Source organism: Silurus meridionalis, chromosome 9, assembly GCF_014805685.1.
Source record: "Silurus meridionalis isolate SWU-2019-XX chromosome 9, ASM1480568v1, whole genome shotgun sequence".
NCBI classification, from domain to species: Eukaryota; Metazoa; Chordata; class Actinopteri; order Siluriformes; family Siluridae; genus Silurus; species Silurus meridionalis.
The window spans coordinates 2,267,485-2,286,489 of record NC_060892.1 but is presented as its reverse complement, the minus strand read 5'-3'; the positions used below and the strand labels follow the sequence as shown (position 1 = coordinate 2,286,489).

Sequence of the window (19,005 nt, the reverse complement as noted above, 5' to 3'; positions counted from 1 at the left end):
ATCGATTCAGGGAGGACACCACTGAAGGCCTGGGAGTGAAATACACGACCCACCACTGGGTTCCTGAACATCATCTTAATCATTTCATCAAATTGAAATGAAATAAATGGAACCTTATGTACTGTGGAATATCATAGATGCTCATAATCTCCCACAGCCGGCTGGTTATTCTGGTGTGTAACTGCTGGATTTTTCTCAGTGCACCAACACCAACATGCTCATCTTTTCCACCCACCCAGACACACACACACACACACACACACACACACACACACACACACACACACACACAAGCAAGCTCTTCATGGGTGCTCACCTTCTGACATGATGATTCTTGTAATTCAGGCAGACAGTTTTTAATTCCATACAGACATTGAGATGTTACTAACAATAAACTCTTTGATCTTTTCAGAATGGTGAAACATAATAATAATAATAATAATAATAATAATAATAATAATACAACTACTACTGATTTAAATGTAAGTTTGGTTTGAGTGCAGTTTGTTTATGTTTTTTGTATACGATAGAAGTTACTAATTTATTGAAAAATTGTCTAATAAGAAAGGGAATTTGCCTCAGCTTATTTTTATTATCAAAATTATAATAGTTGTAATTAAAAATAAGCTTTAAATATTATTATTATAATTATTTATTAAAGCCACACTCAAATATAGGTCAAGATCGCCCTCTAGCGGCTGAGCAGTGTTAGTGCTTTTAATAGACGCGGTCTCTCTCATCTCTCGATCCACCTATCTGTCCACCCGTCTGTCTATCTTTCTTCATTCAGCTCTCAATCCAGCTATCTATCTATCCATCCATCCATCTCTTCATATCTTCATCCATCTACCTATCTGTCCACCTTTCTTCATTCAGCTCTCCATTCATCTATCTACCCATCTCTTCCTTCATCCATTTATTTACTGTAAAGTGGTACGAGTACCATCTGCTCTAATTATGGCGTATTGTGTGGTATTTATTAGGCAGCGAGTGAACATTTCGTCCTCAAAGTTGTTGTTAGAAACAGAAAAAAATGGGCGAGCGTTAGGATTTGAGAGAGTTTGAGAAATCGTGACGTCTAGACGACTGGGTCAGAGCGTCTCCAAAACTGCAGCTCTTGTGAGATGTTCCTGGTCTGCAGTGGTCAGTATCTATCAAAAGTGCTCAGGGGTCGTGGGTGGCCGAGCATCATCGACGCACGTGAGGAGCGAAGGCTGGTCCGTGTGGTTCCGATCCAACAGACGAGCTCCTGTAGCTCATACTGCTGAAGAAGTTCATGCTGTTGATGCTCGACAACTGTTTCAGCAGCAACAAACCACAACACAATATTAGTCAGGTGCTCATAATGTTATGCTGATCAGTGTATGTGTGTCTGTATCTCCGTGTTTCTCAGGTCCTGTTGAAGGAACCTAGAAAGATCTTTTACACTGATTATACAAAATAAATAAATAGAGGACCGGCATCGTGAAAAAGTGAACCTTTATTATCATCAGCAGTTCATATGCCAGATTTTGTGGCTCACATTTTTTTTTTTAAATGTTATTTTTCCAGGTTTTTATCAAAATAAAAAAAGTGTACATCAGTAACAGTAATTGGAGAATAGAAAACAAATCTACTGTATAAAACAAAACATCAAACACACGACGTTCAGCGTATAATAAGGTTATCCTTCATCGTTACTCTGCACTGGAGCTGAAATTCCATCACGTCGATGGCACGTTTTACACGTCTTTTCACGTTTATAACCTTTATCACTTTACGTCCAGGTTTAATGTGGATTTTTTTTTAAAAACAAGACGAACTAACTAAGGAACAAGATGTGGAATATAAACAGTTCCCTTCTGTACAGTACAAATATGAATATATATATAAAAAAAACAGGACCTTCTGAATCGGTGATGAGGTTCCTGGAGCAAATCCTTCTATAATACAAAAATGACGGATCAGTGCGTGGGGTTTAAGAGTCTTTAAAAGAAATGCACTTGGTGTGAGAGAACTTTCGCTTCCTGCTCGACAGCGAGAGGTCACATGGGCTTTCCGTCCACGAATCAGGCTCAGGACGGAGACTTGACGCTTGCATTTGTTCATTCCAGCATCAGATAGAAAAGAGACTCAATTAAAAACACACACACACACACACACACACACACACACACACACCCCAGCTTTTTGTTCAGAAGCAGTGTGTTCATCCTTTGAGAAGGACGCTGGAGCTTCTTCTAAACAGCTAAACATTATAGAGGTGAAAGTCCTGTAGGAGGAGGACCCTCGCTCACACTTTGCTCTCAGACGGAGGGTCGCTGAGGGCTGAGACGATGTCGCTGAAGGACACTCGGTCTTTAGGGCTGGAGGCCCAGCAGCGAACCATCAGCTTGTAGATACGGGACGGACAGCTGTGTGGAGGAGACAGCTTCAGCTTTCCTTCCTGAAGACCTGAAATGCACAGTAAAGAAGAGGTTTTAAGGCCGTAATCCATGAGAGCAGCTCTTGGAGTCTTATCTAAGATGTACACCAGACCATAAGCTCCTTTCGGAGCATTCCACATGTAGTCCTTTTTTTGCTTCTATAATGACCTCCACTCTCCTAGGAAGATGTTCCACTAGATTGTGTGGAGATGAAGGTGTGCTGTTCCAGCATGATAAGGCCCCCCCCACTGCATACAACCAGCTCCATGAAGATCTACTTCACATAATAGGTGTTGAAGATCTCAGTGTTTAAGATGTTGGACTGATCGGAGGGTCATAAGTTCAAATCCCAGCTGCTGCTACCACCAAAGCTGCATTAATTATTAGAATAGGTGTAGTTTGAGGAACACTGGGGTGCAGTCAGTGTTCCAATTCATCCAACATGTGTTTAATAGGATTGAGGTCAGAGCTCTATAGCAGGAGATCTTCCACTTCAACCCATACCTTCATGGAGCTGGCTTTGGATCAGGGGCATCGTTAGGGGTCTTCTAGTTCAAGATGTTCTGTACAATTGTGTGTCTCCAGATGTGTGCTACAGTTTAGAATCATTTCTTTCCTTCTTTCTTACTTTCCTTTTTCCTTCCCTTACTGATGTTCTCCTTTTTTTTTGCGTTCCTTCCTTCATTTTCGTCTTTCCTTCCTTCCTTCTGTTTTCTTTTTGTTCCCTCTTTCTTTTCTTTCTCCTTCCTTCTTTTTCTTTCCTTCTGTTTTCTTTTTCCAACCTACTTTATCTTTCTATCTTCCTTCTTTTTCTTTCTCCCTTCCTTCCTTCTGTTTTCTCTCCTTCATTCTGTTTTCTTTCTCCTTCCTTCCTTCATTTCTTTCTCCTTCCTTCCTTCCTTCCTTCCTCTTTCTTTCTTTCTTTCTTTCTTTCTTTCTTTCTTTCTTTCTTCCAACCTTCTTCATCTTTCTATCTTCCTTCTTTTTCTTTCTCCTTCATTTTTCCCTTCCTATTATTTCTTTTCTCTTCCTATTATTTCATCCTTCCTCTCTTTTTTTCCTTCCTTTCCTCCATTCTTCCGTTCCCTCTTACCTTCTAGGACCTTGTCGTCAGGAAGCTCAGCATATGGAAGTTCCCCAAAACTGAAAACCTCCCACATGAGGACACCGAAAGCCCAAACATCCGACTTCGTGGAGAAATCGTCCTCGAACACAGACTCGGATGGGAGCCAGCGCAGGGGGATCCAGGCCTGACGGTAATGATAATACTCACTACACACACACACACACACACACACACACACACACACACACACACACACACACACACACACACACACACACACACAATCATTAAATGTACAGTTGTTTTTTGAGGAGATTTATTAACATGGCCAATCTAACAATGTATCTAACGTTACATTTTGTAGCCTGTGTGTGTGTGTGTGTGTGTGTGTACCTGGTGTAGACATCCTTGCTGAGCCCCAGTGCAGACACTTTGACCTGCCTCTTGGCACTAATGAGGCAGTTGCGTGCGGCGAGGTCTCTGTGGACGAAGCGCTGGTTGGAGAGATACTCCATCGCCCGAGCAACCTGCACACACACCGACACCTGGGAACACACACGAGACACAAAACCCACTGTTTATATCCTTGTGTGTGGTCCGTTATGCACATAATCCACTATTTAAACAAGCAACAGGTATGCTGAGAGTTTTACCTTCTGCTTGGTGCTGAGAGAGTGACCCTTCACTTTTCATCCTTACACTTGGAGATTTTGAGGTACTGTTTCAGGTCACCCTAAGGAAGACAGAACCCAGTTAGATGTGTTCGATGTGATGCACTGCTTCTGGCCTAAACTGAGCCGCTGAGAATCACTGAGTCACGTTTTAATCCATTTTCACCCATGATAATGTATCAAGTTATTCCCAATAACAAGTTTACGTAAGAGTTTCTATCCAATCAGGAGGTCTACAGAAATCAGCTCCTGTAGATCCAAATACATGAGAATGAACCTGCTGCCTCACATTTTGATTGGCCATACCGAGGCCGTCTAGCAGGGGTACAAGAACGTTGGCGTCTTCGTTGTCCTGAAGGCAAACATATAATTTGTCTTTATTTCAAATCCCCAGAAATCCCTGTGGCTTCATAATAATGGTATTATGAGGTGTATTAACAGGCCTAGGTGTGAAAAACATGCATAAGAGTGGTATGTGCTGCTTTTTGACCCCTTTCCCTTTCCACAATTAGCCCCCATTTGCTGTTATAATTCCCTCCACTCTTCTGGGAAGATGTTTCACTAGATTTTGTGGAGATTCATTCAGCCACAGGGGGGTTAGTAAAGTCAGGTACTGATGTAGGTGAGGTGAGAAGGTCTGAGGTGCAGTCAGCATTCACATTCATCCTGTTTAATAGGGATGAGGTCAGAGCTCCATGGCAGGCCAATCAGGCCAACCTCAGCTTGTTAGGAAGTTGAGGTCAGCGCAGCATGCTGATTCACTCCTGGGTCAGAAAGGGTTAAGGGTCTTGCTCAAGCTTATAGCAGTGGAGTGTGAATCCATGAAGAAAAACTCACCATGTCAGCATATTCCAGGATCATGTAGTACGGCTCTGCTTCTCTGCACACGCCCAGCAGACGCGTGATGTTCGGGTGGCCGAGTTTGGCGAACATCTCGCATTCCCGCCGGAATTCCGTCTGCACCTGTTCGTCTTTGGCCTGCAAACTCTTCACCAGGACCGCCGTTTCTTCGTCGTCCGCACCGCTCTTCACCTTGGCCAGGAGAACCTCCCGAACTCTCCTTTACCTGAGGAACAACACGATCACACGATCATCACACAATGTTTTTTTGTTTTTGGCACTTTGGCACGATGCTTCTTGCCGTATCTGATCTGATTTGAGGGAGAGAGGTTTCGAGCCAATACCCAGCGTTGTGATGGCGTGGAGGCTGGTGCGAGCAAACTGCAGCTTGTCTTGCGTGCTGTTGCGCTTGTGGTTCCCAGAAGAGGACGACGACATGGTGTTCAGCGGCACTTCCTCCTGGATCTCAGCAGTGGTCTGTCCGTTCTGCTGCCCTGCCCCTCCTGTAGGAGAAAAATTAGGAAACTTCTAAACTGATTCTAATGCAGAGATCGTTTTAGTCGCTCTATAGTGTAGATGTCCCTCCAACTTTATGGTAACAGTTTGTGGAAGAACCACATATCGCTGGAAATGTCAGTTGTCCCAGTGCTTTTGTCCATATTGTGTATTTCTAAGGACTTTCCATTGATATAATAAATGTACCAAAACAATACCAGAACTAAAGGGGAAACACATTGGATTATTTCTTTATAAATCACGTGACAAGAAACGATAAGACTTTGTATACGAGCACAAACACACACCATTGAGACACTCCATCTCGGGCTCGTCTTTGTCCTGGCTCTTCTGCAGCCTCTTGGCTTTGCGTCTTTGCTTGCAGTAGAACATGAGGCCGAGGACGACGATGATGTAAGCGACAGCAGCGCCCACAGACAGCCCGACCGTCTGGATCATCTTGTACGGAGCTTTCTCTTCGTCTGCCAGCGTGTGGTGCACTGGTTTCTCTACAACCACAAACACACACGACACAACAATGTATTCAGTGTTTCAGAGACAAATCAACCAAACGAATAGAGACAGTCGAGTAATGCAGGCTGCATGTTGGATGCATTAGAAGCAGGAGAAAATCTTTCATTAACGAATCATTTAATCATTTAATATCATGCCAAAATGAATCCCCCCATATGGCCGATGGTATTCGGATACCCGCCTTTTTCACCCATTAGGGTGGTATCAAAGGTTTACGTTTTTGCTGAATGTCCTCCCTCAGACGTTTAAAAAACTGCCAATAGAACTCGCTATTGACGGTTTTCGATGACATGAAAAAGAAAGAAAAAACTATGAGCATGCACTTTTCGGTCGTGGAGATGATGGGCTTTTCCACTGCAAAGACTGTCGCTTCGTCTCTCCAGTACCTCCAAGTTTCGGTGCTCTCCGCGACTGTGTGTGCAGCCTTGTGCTGCCATCTTTTGGTGTTTCTCGTCTCCAAACCTTTTGATACCACCTCGTATGTGGTTCTTGTATTAATGCCATTTCGCAGATGCCCTTCTTCAGATCGACTTACAGAAGGTGAGGGATAAGGGCCTTGCTCAAGGGCCCAGCAATGGCCTCTTGGTAATGCTGGGATTTGAACTTGTGACCTTCTGAACGATGATCCTGAATCCAATGCCTTAATCACTACCACTTCCTGTTCTTCCCTAAACCCATTTCAGCATGACAATGCCCCTGTGCACAAATCCAGCTCCATGAAGATCTGCTTTACATGGGTTGGAAGATGTGGAACATCTCTTGCTACAGAGCTCCAGCCCTATTGTTTTATGATGAATGTGAACACTGCACTGCACCCCAGGCCTCCTCATGTCACACCTACACCAGTACCTGACTTTTCTAACGCCCTTGTGAGTAAAGAAATCTCAACAAAATCTAATGGAACATCTTTCCAGAAGAATGAAGCTTATAATAAAAGCAAATGGAGACTCAATGTGGAATGGGATGTTCAAAAAGAAGCCCAATCTTATGGTCAGGTGTCCAAACACCTTTGAACAAGTACACAGTAAGAGCAGGTACATTGAGCCATAGTGTCTCATGACCCACACAGATCTGATATTTTGCACATTTATTGCACGGATTTATATGATTTCTTCTCAATCGGCTTTGGAAAAGGCGACTCATCGACTACTTTTTCAAAATATGAGGAATAGTGAACCGTTTCCAGCCGTAATATCCAGCAGCTGAACCCTCACTCTGGCCTCGGACCTCGGACGACGCTTGGTACCGGGTTACTGGAAATTCTAGAAATCCATGAACGCTGTCCCTCAGCTTGAACTCACCCACGACGTAGAGCTCTGCAGATGTGTGGGCGATGTTGCAGCTGTTCCCAGCAATGCAGGTGTACCTGCCCGTGTCCTCCGTACTGACTTCTTGAATAACCAGAGAGCCATTGGGCATCGTCTGGAACCTTTATCACACACACACACACACACACACACACACACACACACACACACACACACACACACACACACACACAGGAGAAAGCACGTGAATTATTTTTGCAATCGATCAACAAAAGTTCCTGACTTTATCAAGACCCTTGTGTCTGAATGAGAGGAGCTTATTATACGAGCAAATAGAAAGTCAGTGTGGCTGCTCAAAATGTGTCCACAAACTTTTGTTATATATGTATAGATTTCATCTAATTCATTAGTAATGGATGAGTCATCACAAAACAGGGATTATTTTTACCTGCTCTTGTTGGACTCGAGGAATTTGTCTTTCTTTTTCCACTGGATGATGGGTGAAGGATCTCCTGTGGCTTGGCAGTGCAGCACGGCAGTGTGTCCCTGATACACGGTAGTGTTCTCGGGCTTCAGCTTGAACGACACGTACACTAAAGAAACAGAACATGGGTTCATGACATGACACGGGTCTTAAGTCTAGTCTAAATGATCACCAATTAATCCACAAAAAGTGCTTGGAAGCAGCAAATTCACAGCTTTAGAACATCGCGACTTGTTGCCATGAAAACAGCTCACGTGTCTTGTAATACTTGCGTGACTGCTGTCTAGAGAAGGAATAAAACACTTCAGGACATGCTTTTACATGTTTCCTTTACTGCTGTACTACTGTTTTGTTCCTCTTATACACCAGCGCACACTGATAACATGCTTTCTAACATTTTAGATTTACATTCAGATAGATGTGTAAGATAAGATACACCTATAACATTATGAGCAGTGACGTGAAGAACACTGAGGATCTCTTCATCATGGCACCTGTTAGTGGGTGGATTTATTTATTTATTAGGCACCAAGTGAACATTTTGTCCTCAAAGTTGATGCGTTGGAAGCAGGAAAAATGGGCGAGCATAAGACAAATTGTGACGTCTAGACGACTGGGTCAGAGCGTCTCCAAAAGTACTATCTATCAAAAGTGCTCCAAGGAAGGAACAGTGGCGAACCGGCGACAGGGTCGTAGGCGGCCGAGGCTCGTTAATGCACGCGAGGAGCGTAGGCTGGTTCATGTGGTCCAATCCAACAAAATTGCTGAAGAAGTTTGTTACTTTTCAGGAGATACTTGTGTCTAACCGATAGGGAAAACATTCATGTACAGCAATTATCCATCACTTTGGTTGTCATTTTGATGGTATTTCCTCCTGGAACCTTCTGACATGTAAACACCAGGTCAAAGACAAACACATGGTTCTTTCATTAGGACATTTGAACAGTGTGAGGAAGACGGATGGATTTAGATGAACAGGAAACGGTTCATATATGGTTGAAGAAAGTGGGACTTTACAGTATGTGGCCATTAGTTCATTTGTTTATCAAATTTCCTATATTTGGTTCAATGAAGATACATGAGATACAGAGCCACCTGAAACTGTAATTTTATTAAAACAAACATTCAATTCGACCCTGTCCCTCTCTTTTCTTCTGATCTTCCTGACTCACCCCAACTCCCTTCCTCTGAATGAGGTTCTCCTCAATTGGAGATCACGCTGTGTGAGGATGGGTCCACATCAACAGCCTAAAAGATCCATGAAGTTCCTGAGCAGCTCAAGAACTTTGTGGAAGGATCTGGACTGGAATTAATATCAACAGTCTGCTACAATGTGCTCTTGAGGTTGCATAAACAGTTCTGCATCTAAGCATCCATCACTAAACAGTACAACTCCAGAATGATGGAATTTTAATGAGGTGCTGAGGATGGGTTCCCTTTGTGTCTGGTTCCTCTCAAGGTTTCTTCCTCATGAAGTCTCAGGCAGTTCTTCCTTCACCACAGGCTCATTAGGTATTATAATGAAAAGATTTGTGTGTGTGTGTGTGTGTGTGTGTGTGTGTGTATATGTGTGTGTGTAATGCTGTATTTTACCTGCGACAGTGAGCTGGACCACAGCACGGATCTCTCCCTGCAAGCTGTTGGAGGCCACACAGGTGTAGTTCCCTGCATCTGCCCGAGTCACTTTGGAGAAGTGCAGTGTGCCTCCATTCTTCTCCACCCACGCTGGGATCTCAGTGCCGTCTGCAGGGGGCACCACAAACATTCACATAATCATCTTACATGCCATTACAACCCTGCCAACACACACCCACACACACACACACACACACACACACACACACACACTTTCTACAGCAGCTGCTGCTGGACCGACACGCTTCACTGCTTCATAACAATCTGCTCATTGACCCTTTACACACAATGGAAACATCATTCCAACTTTCTCTCTTACACACTGGAATTTGGGGGTTTGCATGTGGATATGATTAAGATCTCATTCACTGTATTGTAGAAAATTAATATAAATGCAAATTTAGATTTCATGAATATGTAACGGTATCCACGGTATAGCAATAATCCATATCATGGCACAACGTAATGCCGGTGGTCACGTTAATACGGATATAGCGTCCGCCCCAAGTGACCCATCACTTCTTCATCTCCTATCTTCATTCTCATGAGCAGATCAGAAACACCACACGCCTTACCCTTTTTATTATTCAAAGTGCTGCTCGCTCAGCATTCTTTTCATTTAATTTACAAGAATATTTTATTCCTTATACTGTAGATGAAACCAGCGCATTGGTTCTTCGGGTGGGTTCTACAAAGAGAGGTGTTGAATGTTGTGGCCGTTCGAGGGCTTGGAAGCTTTTTTGAGCGTACGCAAGAAATAAAACGCAGATAAATGAATGAATTTATGGAAATTAGTGAACAGACAGAACATTGGGTCTTTGTTATGTTTGCAGGTACACACCAGCTTTCGTCCAGCGGATAGTGGGAGGCAGGCGGCCCTTGGCAGAACACTGCATACTGCCCTCCTTATCCAGCTCCTGGCACTGTAAGGACCGAGGCGTCGGGGTGAACTTCAGCCGCTCTGAAGAGTGGTACAGAACGTACAGAATGTAAGCATGAAAAACACCCTGAAGATAAATGAAGCAATAAAAGGCAGCCTTTGGTAGAAAAATGATCCAAGCTGGAGGGGTGTAATGGGATCCGGTGTATTCAAAATATATAAAATGACCAATTGGAGCCACAGATTTTTTTACCATCTGACTCTCACTCTTACCCAATACAGTGACTCGGGTGTAGGAGACTATTTTCCCTGCTTCGTTTGTACTCTCACAGGTGTACATGTGGCCATCGTACACCTCCACGCTGTTGATACGCAGAGTTCCATTGGGGAATTGCTTAAAACGGGTATCCTGTCACACACACACACACACACACACACCAGGGTGCATTAGATATAGCAAATATACAGACTTATCAACGTGTTATTACTATTAAACAAATCCCTTGAAAGTTTAGTGCCTTTGTATCCATCAGTATCAGATTCAGTATTACAGAACACAAAACTCGGAGCATGTGACATCTGTTAAGAGATTATTACAGGATTGTGGACTTGCACACGAACAGAATTACTGTATTGTTTACTCTGAGAAGGAAACACGGCCCAATAAAGAACCCAACTGAATGGGACAAGTTTGTTCTCATGATGCCTCAAATGCTGCCTGTTATTTGGAAGCTGCATTCTGATGACATGACATTTATTATATACACAAGCAAAAGTCCAAAAAAGTCCATGTATCTGTATTTTGGACGGTGAGTCACAGATTCACATCGGCGCATTGGCAAAAAGTTAACGACTGGTGATGCTTCGATTGAAAAAAGTGTGCATCAGATACAAGTTGGCATTTGTATCGCAATGCAATATTTTGCATTAATAAACATATTTGTGTCAGTAAAAAAATGACTTATTTATATATCATTATTAGTAGGTGCCCTTTACTTTTATTATTTAGGAAAAGTGCCATTATTTGTGACCAATATTTGATCTGTGGATCGATTTCTCTTCGCTGAACTGTTTCTCAGGCGCGTCCTCTCAGCACCGCTGCTGCTACATGAATATGACGTATCACAACGCTACTAGGACTGGGGCGTGTCCTGAGAGTCACGTAGAATACAGATTAACATGGCAGAGGTAGAGCTGTAACTTCTTGCAGACACAACAGGAAAAGAACCTCTGGTTTAATTGAATTTTATTTTTGCTCTACAAAGTCTCGTTTTTTGCAGAAGGCCCATGCGTTAGAACTAAACTGATAGTAAATTGATGGTCTGCAGTCTGTCTGAACTGAAGAAAAGAAATTACCTCTGTGCACCATATTGAACTGCACAGAATCATATTTTTCCATTGCATCGTATTGCATTGTGTCGAATCGAAATGGGGTGAACCGTATCGCATCGGAACGATGAATGATTCATGTGCATCTTTAATATATCGTTGGCTATGCATCAAAATGTCAATCGCAAACTGTACAGACTCTCCCACTGGCTTTAGGATGTAAGAAACGTACGCTTCCACTCACCTCGGCACTGATCGGCTGCATGTTGCGATACCACGTGACCTCAGGGTCAGGTGTGGCACGGGTGTAACAGTGTAAATACCCAGCATGCCCCTCTTCCAGCTGGCTATCTGTATCTGGCTTCTGCACCCATTCAGGTCGCGCTGATGAGCAATAAAAGTGTTAAAGGAACGTTAACGGAAAGCTGAAATACGTCCGAATAAAATACAGATGTAAGACAGATGAAATCCTACTGACTGGCCACAGTAACCGTGAGCTCCTGTTTCCTCTGTCCAGCTTTATTCTGGGCGAAACACGTGTAGATGCCAGAGTCTTCGGCACGCGTCGGGCTGAAGACCAGATCCAGACCGTCCTGGAACACACGCCCTTCAGTGGGCAGACGCTGACCCTCTCGCTCCCACCACACCTCGGGCTCAGGATGAGCGCGAGGGGTCGGCAGGGGACCCGCTCCAGAGAGCTGGCCCTGAAGACACGAGACTGTCGAGGAGGCATTTCATCGATTTCTGCCAGAGGGATGATCATGAAGAAGGATGAAGGTTAGATTTTTCTAACTACATAAACTAGACTATTCATTATTTATTATAATGATGATGATGATGATTCGGGGTTTCATTAATATTTAAATTTAAGACCTATAGCACAACATTAATGATTTGATAATCTTGCACTTTTATCTGGAACTGGAAAATTAAATCCGTTTTATGTCTTTGGTACAATCCGAGAGATTTGCAACAGAAAGCTAATTGGCTGTTGCAGGTTAGTCTCATTTCTAGTCGTAATACAGCGAATTATATTTGGACCAGCGAAACAAAAGAACTGCGACACCACGGAAACGAAGAAACAAAAACAAACAAAAAAAAGAGCTGCAAAAGCATTTCAATGAGCATTAAAGGTAGCGTTACATGGACATCGAAAAATTACGTCTTGTTTAAAAATATTTAAGACCTTTAAGGCGAATTTAAGACGTTTTCAGGCCAACAATTTTACATTATACTTTTTTGTATATTTATGTCAAGTCTAGCGTATGATTCACCTGCTATTCTCAGAACAGCCTCCAGGGGGACACGCTGCCCCAGGACACCTTGAGCCACACACCTGTAGCGGCCGGTGTTCCGCTGCTTCACCTGGCTGATGAAGAGCGAGCCGTTGTTGAGCAAAAACACACTGTGGAGACAACAAGGGTTAGCAAACACACACACCACGAACATAAAGCAAACCAGGAGTAATTTTTCATCTCAGCGACACACACCGACTCTTGTTGGCGATCGGCTCATTATCGTGGAACCATTCGACGGTGGGCTGCGGCTCCGCCGTGAACTGGCAGTGGAAATACGCCTCCTCGTTTCTCAGCACCACCAGATCCTCGGGCTTCACCACGGGTTGGGGGTAACTCTTGTCTACCACAGGAGACATTACAAATGTGTGTAAGGACAGAAGAACCTGCAACAGTGAAAATCTACACTAATGTTAAAAATAAATCCGCACCTATGATGTTGAGGGTGAAGTTGGAGCTGCTGCACACTTGGCCCGCAGCATTTTTGGCACAGCAGTAGTAGGCGCCGTTATCTTCAGGACTGGCGCTGGGGAGGGTCAGCGTTCGCTCTTTATTGTTGATCTTGTGACTCTTCTCTGCTAGAAGCACTCCGTCTCTGTACCAGCGATTTGTCGGCCTGCAGGATTCAGAAGAAGATCGTTGAGGCGCATCAGTGTGGATCCTTCGCACTAAAATTCCCATTACAACCAGTAGAAACAAAAAAACAACTGCATTTGGGTCAGTGGTGATGTTCTCACTGATTCCAGGTGAACAACCACGTGCTTGAAGTAGAAAAAAAAAAACTTGTTTCATGCGATGTACTAAAATAATTTTAATTTCAAATACTTTTAGCTCCTTCTTTCCCAGTGATGTATTTGCTGTTGTAAAATCAGCCACTCTTCTGGGAAGACTAGATTTTGTGGAGATTTGTGGAGATTCATTCAGCCAAAGGGGTCAAGTAAAGTCAGGTACTGCTGTGAATGAGGAGGAAGGTCCGCATTCACATCCATCCTGTTCAATAGGGTTGAGATCAGATGCTTTAGCAGGCCACTCAAGAACTCAAGAACTTCCATTCCCAACCATGGAAACCATATCTCCATTAAGAGATGGATTGTGCACAGGGGTATTGTCATGCTGGAACAGGTTCGGGTCTCCCAGTTTAAGTAAATAAAATTTCGTGCAGCATCCAACACAATTGCGTGGCTCCAACTTTGTGTGAAGATCAACATATGACTGGGAAAATCAGGAGTCGCACTGCTTTTGCCCATATGGTGTACTTCAAGATATATTTGACTAATTTCAAGCTTATGGAAAATATCTGGATTTTGGATTAGTCATTTTGCCTGTATTCCAGATCTTTTCCTTGGAAAAAACATCTCTGATGGACAAGACCTCGATCCTCAATTCACTTTACTACACTACTAAACAAATAAAATGACTCCATAGATATAAACATTCTCACCGCGGGTGTCCGTCAAGGTTACAGAGCAAGATCACGGGTGAGGAACTCTTGATCTCTGCTTCTGAGGCCGGACTCTGCAGAACCACTTCACCACTTTCCAACCCTACAGGAGACACAAAGCAGAGGAGATTAAAAAAAAACCAACAAAAACTTCATTCTAAACTTTTTTTTAAACCTGTGTGAGAGCATCTGGTCATGTTTCACACCTTCAGTGCAAATACTTTTCAGCTGACCTTCAACGTTCTCCATCACAAGTGCTGAGCTGCTGCATCTCAAGCAATTACTCTTGGCGAGACGTATAAAGGGGAGCTTTGTGTGCCCCCTTTAGTGGCCCAGAATAACTTTCTCTCAAGCCGCCGCTGTTTGGTTTACTGAGGAGCCAAAGTGGTGAAGGGGTGGGGTGGAGGAAAAAACCTCACCAATGGTTTACACGTGTGCTTTTATAGACCAACATGGTGCGGTTTAATGTGGCGGCAGACTAACACCGGATCCGGATGCAGGTCACAAACATTTGCGGCTGAGGAAATTATTTTTTGAAAGCATGAACTTACATTTAATGTTGAAACTGGCTTCACTTGTGTTCTCCTTTTCTCCTGTTGAGCTTTTGACAGCCACACACTGGAAGTTTCCGGAATCCAGGGTTCGGTTGATGGCGGTGAACTTTAGGTTGCCTCCTTCCTGAAAGCGCCGCTCCGTGTCAGAAACGGGCTGGCGGTTGTGAAGCCAGGAGTACGTGACGCCGCTGGGATCGTTTACCTCGCACCGCAACATGGCACTGCGTCCGTGCAGTGCATCCTGGGATTTGGGCTCCTTGGTGAAATAGAAGGACGCAGACTCGACGCAAAACGCTGAGAGGAAACGGAGAGCAGAAAGTAATTAGGACCAGGATAAAATAAACATCCTTACAATCATACACTACAGGAAAAATGTTACGTGTAAAAAAGCGTAGATGCAAGAAGAGGTCGACCGATTCATCAACAGTTGATTGCTGGATCTATCAGCTAGCAGCAATTTTTGGCAGCATCCTGTCATTACGAGGGCGGCCTCTAGAGGCGAATCACTGACACTACGTGCTGTTTGTTTTTACACACGAGACTGTGCGCTGCATGGAGAGCATTATATTATTTTTATTAAATATAATGAATAAATTATATAATTATATTCATTCATTAATTCACATTTATTTCATTTAGCACATTTATATGATTCAGTACTTTTTTTTAATTTTTGTAATAAAGTTCTATAGTTCTATATTACATCAAGTTTTATGTTGTTTTTTTATCCAGTATCAGTTGATTATTCAGCTATTGGTAAATATGATCCAACCTAGCTATCGGAATTGGTAAAATCCACAATCGGTTGACCTCAAGATTCAAGTGTCAAAGAAATATCGTGCCTTGGTGGACTTTTTGTTCAGTGAAAGTGTCATTGTGAAGATTAGCGGCTAATTAAATCAGCAGCACACGTGGAAAGCACAGTAATGACATTAACCATCTTATGAGTTCCATCTGTTGCTATGAATGAGACCAGAAGCCACTGGTATTGGCCTGAGAAACCCCGTCCAAGCCTCACAGAACAGCCACATGCTTTACTATCGTGGGAAAGAACGTGGAAAGGAAGCACTTTGTGATACGTCTTGTGTACTACATCTTTGTGACACAGGTGAGATTTGGCTTTAGAGGAGAAAAGGAAAGTTCAGATTAAGCTAGAAATAGGCTGGAATGGTTGTTTACTGACTGTGTATAGGTTTACATGTTCTCCCTGTTTTCCTCAGTGACAGCAAGGAAGTAAATGTAATTCATTACTGTACAAAAGTATTTAACTTTACTAGGGGCCTTTACTTTAACTTCACTACATTTCAATGTACGAGGATGAAAACGTAACTAGTCAAACACGCACTGAGTCACCAATCAGGATCGATCTACTTTAAACTCCTTCTGATCGGCGCTTGGTGCATCTACTGATCACCAACATACAGTTCAGCATCAGTTCAACAGCAAGCAGAACATTTATAGAGGAATTAATGATGAAGAAACTCCAGACAAGAACTCACCACAACACACGTGGGATTATTTACGTGATTTTTTTGAAGTAGTAGAAAAAAAGGTTTTGGGTTCATGATCATTATAATAGAAATCAATCAGTGTTTGAGTCATTAATATCATTCTATTAATAGATCAGTGTGCTGAAAGTCACATTCGAGTCTTTTTACATAAACTGAGGTGATTAAGTAAAGAATCTTGTGATAAAAATGATAAGAACATTATAGTTATAATAAATCATAGCACTTTGGATACTTAAGTACATTTGAAGGCAAAAACTTTGGTACTTTTACTCAAGTGAAAGTTTAAAGGGACACTTTTACTGGAATCACATTTTACTGAGTGGGTTTTTACTTTAACTACATGGTTTGTGTATTTGTGGATTTAATTTCATCTAAAAAAACTTAATAGTAGGTGGACTGGTTTTACTAAAATATTCCCAAGTTTGAATGTGTGTGTGTGTGTGTGTGTGTGTGTGTGTGTGTGTGTGTGTGTGTGTGTGTGTGTGTGTGTATGGTGTCCTGCAATCAATGGCCTCCCATTCAGAGTGCATTCCTGACTTTTACCCAGCATTCCCAGGGATAAGTAATGGCCCCCGTTCAGTATAAGCACTTAAATAAACTAATTAAAAGTCAAGCGATTTGTTGCAATGTCAGCGATATACAAACACGATGTGGTACAGATTTAAATGAAACACAGTTCCTTCAGAACCGTGATGCTATCCTATCAAATCATTGGACAGAGGGTAAATAAGAAGTAAGAGCTCCTCCCTGCCAGGAACAGCACTCTCCATTTGCTCCGTGTTTTGAAGGTCAGCTGTGCAGGTGGACTGTAGACACACAGGCCAGGATACGAGTTTCTCTTTTATAGGGATCTACACCAAGCAATATCATCACCCCTCGTCCTTAAATTCTGACCTTTCCAACTACAGGTGGCTTTGAGTGTAGTCGGCTTCTTCAGTCGGCTAAAGTATGATGATGATGGAGATAAACAGGTGTTCTGAGCTCTCTATATTGCCCAGGACCTGATGACCTCTCAGCCTCCATGTGCTGACTGATACCACATTTATAGAAGTTAATAAAGATTAACACCAAGTGCTATGTGCTATGCTAGAAGATGAAATACGGCATTAAACAAATGGACCAGATTAGCATGGTCATTTTCCAAAAGAAAAAAAAGGTAAAAGACTTGGTGTTCCAAAGGGACGGAAAATTCCCGGAAAATGTCTATGGGAATTTTGGAAATGAATTCTTGAAATGACCAGGATTTTATGCAAATTTAGAGGAATTTAATAGAAATTTGGGAAAATGTATATAAACTGTATCATATACAAAGATAAATATAAACATTGGTCATAAGCTGACATTCATGCAAACTAATACAGATAAAAAAAAACATTTTTGATTTAATTGTTAGTATAATTTTGTTGCACAACAACTTCCACACAGCACAAAGAAGTTTAAAGTTTAAGTTGATGTAATATTTATGCCATTTAAGTGAAAACTCGCTCAAAGGACATTTTGTTTATGTTATTTTGTGTGCAGGATTTGAGAAATGATATAATATAATATAATGTTATATGTAATGTAGGGGGCGTGGCCTCAGGAACCCTGCAGTAAGTGTGCATGTGGTTGATGAATGTGCAGGTAGAAATGTAATTCTATTAAATCTGGTTGTTTTCACTAAAATTATCTTGCAAGATTTTTTACATTAAAGTTCTCCGTTATAGGCTAACCTGCAATTTTGTACAGTTTATTTCCATTCATTCCTATGGAAAGTTTCCGACCTTGAAAATTTCCGAAATTTTGCGACCCTATAAAATGACGGGCGTCTCGAAACTGTAATCCGTGGCTTCTCTGCACGCTTTTCCCCCCTGCGGCGTGGATCCTTCATTCATCCGGACACTGCTCATTGGCACATAAAGCCACCAGTCAGTCCAGCTCCAGAAGGCACGGCCCATGCTGGGACAGAGCCGGCGTGTGAGGTGAATGGGAAATGAAGGCGCGAGTTCCCACAGAGCAACACATTCAATAAGCATGAGGCCAAAAGTCCTTCATCACATTTCACCATTGTGGAAAGGAATGGGGGAGCTGAGGAGCAGCCAGCCGAGGAACTTGAAGCCTGATTTACACTTGAGAAGACGAGCATTAGTAAACATCATGGTCCCTGCCTGTCTGAAAGTGTGATGAATTGATTTTAGTTGAAATGAATTAAAATAAATGACGATTTAATGGATAAAAAGTATAAATATGCTAAGATTAGTGGCGTACGATATTCATCGTCTATGCTGATATCGTGATTGTTGTTTAGAGCGCGTTCTTTCACTGCATGATTCAGTCGAGTCATGTTAAAACGCGTTTAGAACGATCACAAAATTCAAGATATAGAAGCATTTTAATTTTAATCCATTTAAACTCATTGTGCAAGAAAATTACAGGTGCAATTCCACTTTTTATTTATTATTTTTGGTGCAATAGTTCCTCTTATTTATTTATTTATTTTAATAATAAAAATGTGCAAGACCCCTTATTTAATCTTATTTTATTTCTTTTGAATTTTATTAATCTTTTATGAAAATGCGCAACTGGAAGCTTCGGTCACCAAAACAAATTCCTGAACA

The 19,005-nt window shown here is 42.3% G+C and overlaps 1 protein-coding gene across 1 annotated transcript in view; it reads right to left on the bottom strand.

Moving 5' to 3' along the window:
- Positions 1-1,462: 1,462 nt before the first annotated feature.
- ptk7a (protein tyrosine kinase 7a) overlaps positions 1,463-19,005 on the bottom strand; it is a 37,026-nt gene continuing 19,483 nt past the window's right edge. The window contains 22 exon segments of the mRNA XM_046857114.1: positions 1,463-2,433; positions 3,499-3,677; positions 3,865-4,016; positions 4,125-4,156; positions 4,159-4,204; positions 4,980-5,191; positions 5,194-5,208; positions 5,327-5,485; positions 5,786-5,986; positions 7,313-7,440; positions 7,728-7,872; positions 9,357-9,506; positions 10,240-10,359; positions 10,552-10,687; positions 11,852-11,991; positions 12,086-12,271; positions 12,274-12,351; positions 12,882-13,012; positions 13,098-13,245; positions 13,334-13,518; positions 14,344-14,446; positions 14,895-15,191. Of these exon segments, the coding sequence (XP_046713070.1) occupies positions 2,273-2,433; positions 3,499-3,677; positions 3,865-4,016; positions 4,125-4,156; positions 4,159-4,204; positions 4,980-5,191; positions 5,194-5,208; positions 5,327-5,485; positions 5,786-5,986; positions 7,313-7,440; positions 7,728-7,872; positions 9,357-9,506; positions 10,240-10,359; positions 10,552-10,687; positions 11,852-11,991; positions 12,086-12,271; positions 12,274-12,351; positions 12,882-13,012; positions 13,098-13,245; positions 13,334-13,518; positions 14,344-14,446; positions 14,895-15,191 (3,104 nt within the window). The 3' untranslated portion in view covers positions 1,463-2,272.